The sequence below is a fragment of the Narcine bancroftii genome, chromosome 4 (assembly GCF_036971445.1).
Source record: "Narcine bancroftii isolate sNarBan1 chromosome 4, sNarBan1.hap1, whole genome shotgun sequence".
NCBI classification, from domain to species: Eukaryota; Metazoa; Chordata; class Chondrichthyes; order Torpediniformes; family Narcinidae; genus Narcine; species Narcine bancroftii.
Window position 1 is genome coordinate 41,787,807 of NC_091472.1, and position 7,289 is coordinate 41,795,095.

At 41.9% G+C, this 7,289-nt stretch overlaps 1 protein-coding gene across 1 annotated transcript; it reads left to right on the forward strand.

Annotated features, from left to right (window-relative positions):
- Positions 1–1,221: 1,221 nt before the first annotated feature.
- On the forward strand, positions 1,222–4,426 carry zfp36l2 (zinc finger protein 36, C3H type-like 2). Its single transcript, XM_069931129.1, has 2 exons — positions 1,222–1,547; positions 1,703–4,426. The coding sequence occupies exons 1-2, from the start codon at positions 1,230–1,232 to the stop codon at positions 2,855–2,857; spliced, it is 1,473 nt and encodes a 490-aa protein (XP_069787230.1). The 5' UTR covers positions 1,222–1,229; the 3' UTR covers positions 2,858–4,426.
- Positions 4,427–7,289: the final 2,863 nt, after the last annotated feature.

The following is a 7,289-nucleotide window of genomic DNA, read 5'->3' on the forward strand; positions in this document are numbered from 1 at the left end:
TTTAGGAGTCGCAGTCGGTAGAAGCTGGGGCAGCACCTCATTGCGCCAAATTGTAACCAGTTTGTCCTCAGCGTCTGTCTGTAACCTTGCAAACTTAAAGGGGGGGAGGGGGAAATCCCCCTTCTGCACAGACTAACTTGTCTTGAATTCAGCCGGATCCAGACCAGCGTTTTATTATGCGCGTGTAATTAACATTTTAAATAGTTTACAGCCATCGAGATGTTGCAAAAAAAATTCAATAAGCCTTCGTCATTTTTTTCCCCTCTCACTTCCTGTCAATGTTGTATCCACCCATGAGACTCCAAGGAGGGGGGGGGGGGGGATGGGCGGCTGGAAGAACCACGCAGTAGTAATTAATTGAAGTGCACATACCAGTTGGGTGCCGTTTTCTCCCTAACTTTTTGAGTCTCTTGCTTTGGTAAAACGCACCTTTACCCCTTGCAATTTATCTAACATTCAGCCTCGAATTGACTGATTACAGGGAGTGGAGGGGTGCATGAGGTTTAAATGTGAACGAGGAAAGTCGCCATCTGCAAGGGAGTATCTGCTCTCTTTAAATAGCAATCTACAATCTACTCTGTTCTCGGTAGCACACTGTATATGAACGTCAATTTCAGGAATTGTCCCCCTCCCCCCGGGAGTTGCGGATCAGAAGTTGTGCACTTCATCCTGTATTTTTACATAAAGTTTTTGTCCGACGTCTTAAGTTTGGATTTTCACTTCAACTTTTTTTTAAACAAACTGGCAAAACTTTTATGCCTTGTGATAAAGTTTTTTTTTTCAAAACTAAGCGAAGTGCCACTCTTGCACACTACGCGCGATCCTTGCAGCGAACGTATGACATTTTAAAGGAGACCCACATTCCAACGAGAAACCTTTCTGCTCGGTGACTGTGGGGAATCAAATCCCGCCAGTTTACTGAACGCAGAGTCCCGGCTCCATTGGAAGCAACACAGCTGTGCGCCTTTGGAACAGCAGTGACGCATTCCCTCCCATGTATCGGTATTTCACCGGAGGCCAACACATCAGAAAAGCCTCGCAAAAAGTTGCAAAAGTCTTTGGCGGCTTTTTAAGTTTTCGGCGCGTATCTCGTTCAAATCAGGGTTTTTTTTCCCCCCCCCCGACAAAACGATGATCACTTTCCCAGTTCGTGAGATAAGGACTTTTTTTTTGCACTTTAGCCTATGCTAACGAGTTAAGGAGCGCCCGTCAATCATGACACCGTTGCCATGGAGATCCCGGGCCAGGGTTCGAAAGCAGGCTGGTTAATCCCTCCCACTCCCCTGCGCTCAATATTTATAACAAGGCAGACAGAGAGAAGAGTTCTAGCAGTTCAACTTCGCCACCACCAAAAAAATAGACTTTTTTTTTTATTTTTTTCCTATCTCTATACATTCGGACCTCACGTTTCTTTGGCTGGGGGAAAAACAGCTGCGACTCCAGCCTTCACGCGAGCAGGATCTCTCGGTTGTAGAAACTACGGCGTGAAGATGTCTGCAGCGCTTCTCTCTGCCTTCTACGATATCAACGATTTCTTGTGCAACAAGGTAAAAAAAAAGCAAAATTGCTGAAAGTTCAGGCCAGGAAAAGTTTGTTTTTTCCTTGGATGAAACTTTTAGCCACGCGCCAAATCCCCTAAGCGACGCGTTTGAATCGTTTTTGAGATTTTGTTTTAAACAATTCCTTCCTCTTTATTTTGTAGAACGAAAAATCCCTGAACAATTACAACAACTTTAACAGCATGCTGGATAAAAAGGCAGTGGGGACCCCTGTAACAAGTTTCGCGCCGGGATTTCTAAGACGGCACTCGACCAGCAACTTGCAAGCGCTGGCCAACAGTTCGTCCGGCAAGTATCCCAGTTCATCTTTCCCCAACATCAAGGAATCGAACAACACGGCCACGCTGAACAAAGAGAACAAGTTCCGTGATCGCTCGTTCAGCGAAAGCGCGGAGCGGCTTCACGAGCAGCAACATCCGCCCCTCAGCCCTCTCCATCTCGTCCAGAAGCAACCGGGCGGAGGAGGAGGAGGGCAGGTCAACTCGACCCGCTACAAGACGGAGCTGTGCCGGCCTTTCGAGGAGAGCGGCACCTGCAAGTACGGCGACAAGTGCCAGTTTGCGCACGGCATGCACGAACTGCGAAGCCTGACCCGCCACCCCAAGTACAAGACGGAGTTGTGCCGCACATTCCACACCATCGGCTTCTGCCCCTACGGCCCCCGGTGCCACTTCATCCACAACGCCGAGGAGAGGAGGCAAGCGCCGGCCAACAGCAACGCCGTCAACTCCTTCCACCAGCAGCACCACCCGCGACCCAAGTTGCACCACAGCCTCAGCTTCTCGGGCTTTCCCAGCGCTACCAGCGGACTCGAGTCGCCGCTGCTGGAGAGCCCAACCTCCCGCACGCCCCCTCCGCCCTGCTCCTCCTCCTCCTCCTCCGCCGCCTCCTCGTTCGTCTACTGCGACGAGCTGCTGTCGCCCACACTGCCGACCTGCGCCAACAACGCCTTCACTTTCTCCAGCCAGGAGCTGAGTAACCTGCTCACCCCGCTGGCCATCCAGACCCAGCAGCTGGCTGCAGGAGGAGGAGGCACCGGGGGGTACAGCCAACCATCCGCCAACGGCTGCCCGCCCTCCCCCCCTTACCTCCAGAGCCAAATGCACGCTTGCCTGCGCCGGCTGGACGACTCCCCGGTGTTTGATGCCCCGCCGAGCCCCCCGGACTCCCTCTCCGACCGCGAGAGCTATCTGAGTGGCTCCCTGAGCTCCGGCAGCCTGAGCGGCTCCGAGTCCCCCAGTATGGACCCGGGCAGGCGCCTGCCCATTTTCAGCAGACTTTCCATTTCCGAAGATTAAAAATAAAAACCGAGAACTGCTTGATTTAACAACACGTATTTACAAAGTTTAAAAAAAAATCCTGCCAAGAAAATGCCTTCGTTTAAGGAATCCAATATTACAGGACTTGCTATCTTTATGCCTTGTTTTATGAAAAAAGAACTTCATTCCAAACTTTGTTGCAAGTTAATCTGTTTTCCATCGCCACCTAGTGGCCCCCGTATGGCTTTAGGGAGAAGAGAACCGTGTTGCAGATTTATTTTGTGGGAGGCACTCGTTCGTTGAGTTAGTTGTAATTGTTGGAATAACTGCTGTTAAATTTTTTTTAGCTGTTGAGTTGTTGTGATGGCACATCATACTACAACTCGCTATAAAACTATTTAACTTATTTATTATCTCGAGAAAGTATACATTGGTAATTTGTTCATACTGTATTTATCGCGTATGATGAAAACAATAGATATATATTCTTTTATTATGTTTAAATTATGATTGCCATTATTAATCTGCAGAATGTGGAGTGTGTTCTTTTCACAGTAATATATGCCGTTTTTGTTTTTTGTAACTTCACTTGGTTATTTTATTGTAAATGATAAAATCTTAATTTAAGAGATTGTATGTAATATTTATTTCATTAATTTTTTTTCCCTTGTTTACGAAATGAACGATTGCAGGTTTCTGTGCTAGAAATCAGTTCTTGATGCTGTGGAATTAGTTAGGATTGACGATGGTAGGTTTTTTTTTAATAAAGAAAAAGAATGTAAAGTAACTGGGGATGATAGACCGTCCAAAGTAAGTGGTTAAAACTTTAAGTATCAGACTTTAAATGTGGCATTCTTGAGTCAAAGTGGCATAAAAGTTTTTTTTTGTTGTATCAATGACACTGTGATTTACTTTTTTGTTTCCCTTTTTTTAAAAAAAAAATAAAGAGCCAAAATATGTAGCACCCTGGACCTAGTATTATATTGACAGTGCCTTCAGGGTCCAGTTACAGAGACAGTTATTTTTTTTTCTTAACCAAAATAACAAGTTTCAGAACAAATGTGCATTCCCTTTTTAAAAAAAAAAAAAAAAAATATTTTTTTTACAATTGGGGGATGTCGGTTCTCTGAATGTAATAGTTTTGAAAGTGAACTTTTGTGTATTTAAAAAAAAAGCGCGCAAGCTGTCTTCCCAGAAGAGAGGGAAGGTGAGAGAGAGACATTGCCACCACTTTGATGAGTGAGGGGGCCACCTCGAGGTCTGAACAGTTTTTGAAGTAAATCTGAAATGTCTGGAGAGTGGAACTCTGCTTTTTTTTTCTGGGAATTGCTGTTAAAACAAAAAAGGAAAAAAAATCACATTTTTCCAAGACAGTTGGGTGAATGATGGTAGGTTTAGTTTGTACATAGTAGGTACAGATTCTGAGCACTATGTACTCTCTTTTGACTACTTTAACAGAAGTATCCTTTGAATGTAACAAAAGGAAAAAAAAACTTGTTTAAAAAAAAATACTTGGGGTGTCAGTTCACTACAGATTATAGTGTGAGACTGTAAAAATTTGTACTGTAAATTTTTTGTAGTTCTCCAAATAAAATCATTTTTGAAGAAGGGTGCTCTCATGCTATCTGGGTATTTATGTAATGCAAGCACAAGATTTTTCTTGACAATAATCTGTACTTGGATCTAGTTGTGGTATAATTGGGAGAAAAGCACTTGACCCTTACATTGAGATAAAGTTCATGGAGTGAAATTGACTTGTACATTTACAAAACATTTACCCAATGCAGTTATTTATTACAATGATATGAGATTTGTACTGAATGTTGAAAGCTGTAGCTAGATGCCAAGTGTGGGAAATGACTGCTTTCACCCATTGCAGAATTAAACACTGCCAAATAATATCCAAGTAAATTGATTTAACTTGGCCATTGTGCATTAACATGGGATTAAAAGTGACTGCAGGATTTGGTCTCAGCTGAAAATTGTGCAGTCTTTAGATTTGTGTGGATCTGATCAACATTGAAACCTACTGAATTCCTATTTTGGATTTGAAACCCAATTCTGGTGGTTTGATGCTTCCTTTCTGGGGATGAGTTTAATGATGCTTCAAAGTAGTCATGTAGGCCTTTTCTACCCTCTATAAAGTACTTCTGCTCAATCTAATACCACAATTAGCAGTCAAAATAGCACTCCAATAAACTTCAATCATGCCTGGATTTTTTCCCAACTGCTTTATTACCAGAGCTGTGGGAAATACATCCTCTTATTGAGGAGGTTGTAGCTGAAAGGACTAACAGTGTCCATATTGGTTACCCAGAAATGTGCACTGTTCCTTGAGATCCGAGTGGATTTGCAAACTTCCAAAGTGCAGCAAGACTTGATGCTGCATCACAAAACAGGAAATGGATGAGTTTTAAAAAAAATACATTGGTTCCATTCATAACAAGTAAAACCTCAATCATGAATTAAATCCTGTTGAATATATGGTCTATTTTCTTCCACATTAAACAAAATTTAGGCAGGAGTATTTTTCTCATTTTAATGGATTTTTAGTTAAAAATTAAAGATTAATACAGTTGTGTAGGAACTCTTGGGATGGCAGAAGCATTTGCAGTAAAATTGCATAAGATAGAATATATTGACAAGGAAATAATCATTTTTGAACAAACTAAAATCCAAAGCTGCGTGGAGTAGAATTGTAAATGCATTCTGATGCGCTTTCTAGTAGGAGTGCAGGTGAGAGGCCTATATTTGCCTCTGGTGGCTTGTTACAGGTGCTAAATGACTGATAGCCATCTATCTCCCATGAGAAATGAAAACGTGTAATTGAGTAGTGTTCAGCAAACATGACTGTTAAAGGGGCTTATCCTTTTGGTGCAATACATTAAATAGGGAGATTCAGTTTTGCTTTTGCGATTTGGGAGATTGGCAATTGATAGAGTTGTAAACTGGATACCTGAACTGGATAATGAATAACTTTTTTTAAAAATAGGCAGCATATACTGGCTGATCATCTCCAAGTCCAAGGTTCCCTAAGCTTCTATGCACTTTTATTGACTGATAACATTACTAATGCTAAATGTTTTAAAACTCGTTTCACATGTAAAACAGCCCTATCATCATTCTGGTGGAAGTTTTGGAACATTCTGCAATATTGTTTTCACATATTCCCTCATGTTTGCCTGACACTCATTTCATGTGCATGTAGTATCATCCTTTGTTTCCATAAGTAACTAATGTTGGCATCTGTCTTAAAGTGTCAGTATTTCTTGCTGAGTTTGGGAAGGTGAATGAACTACACCCAAACAAATAATGAGCTGGCATAACTGATGAACTTTGTTAACCCTTTTAAGCATTGAGCAGTCTGTATTCTTTGAAATGTTATAATTTGAACCTTTGGTTCTTACTATTCAGTTTCTGTGAATATAATGTGAACAAATCTCATGCTAAATGAGGAAAATTGGTACTCTGATCAAACTATAAAATATATCCCAAAAAATTGTCCTTTAGATCAACAAAGCATTGCTAATTTAGACTATTGCTTCTATCTACCCTTTAGTCTTATTCTTGGTGCCGACATTAGTTCACAATTCAGTAGGAGATGTTGAACCACTGCATGTGGAAACATTTTAAGTATGTACAAGCCATCAACTACCCATTTACAGTAATCCTACACTAATCCCATTTTTATTCTCCCCAAATTCCCTTCAACCTTTTCTTTACCCCGGCCCACCAAATTGGCCAATTTGCAGTGGCCAATAAAATCTGCCCACTGCGTATCCATGGCATGTGGGAGAATACTGGAACGTGGACAGGAAGCACGGTAACAGGGCAAGCATTTGACAGGCAGCACACAAGGTCAGGATTGGACCCAGATCACAGGCACAAAGAAGTATCAGATCCACTCACTGCCCTATTTGTAAATTTTAAAATTTCTACATGTGGAATAAGTGACCCACAATTTGGGTCAATAAGATTTTTAGGAGGAAAATTGAGAGGTGGAAGGATCTTCCAGCCTCTGATTGCTATAACTGCGTGAAATTAATCTTTAGACCACTGGTGCTTGTGTCTTAAACAAATTGGATCCCAGGCCTCTTAGTAGCAATGCATCCATCTCTAAGTATCGATGCCCCTTCTCTCTTAAGATGCTCCTCAAAATCTACCTCTGACCCATTTGATGGACACCTGCCCTAGTTCCTGGATGCTTTTTTTTGTGTGTGAAGTAGGAAATATATATCGATAAGGTTTGTTAAAGCACCACATCAACCAATTTGAACATGAATTTTTTACTGTCACTTTGAGAAAAAGTAAATGCTTTGTTTTGTGTGGAAAACGGGTAATGCAGTAATAAACAATTAAGCTCGTGTAGTTACAAGTCAAATAGTGCAGGGTATGAAGAAAAGTACAGTTGGGAAGGTATCTTTTCCCAATGTGAGATCCATGGAAGAGTCTGACAACAGCAGAAAAGAAA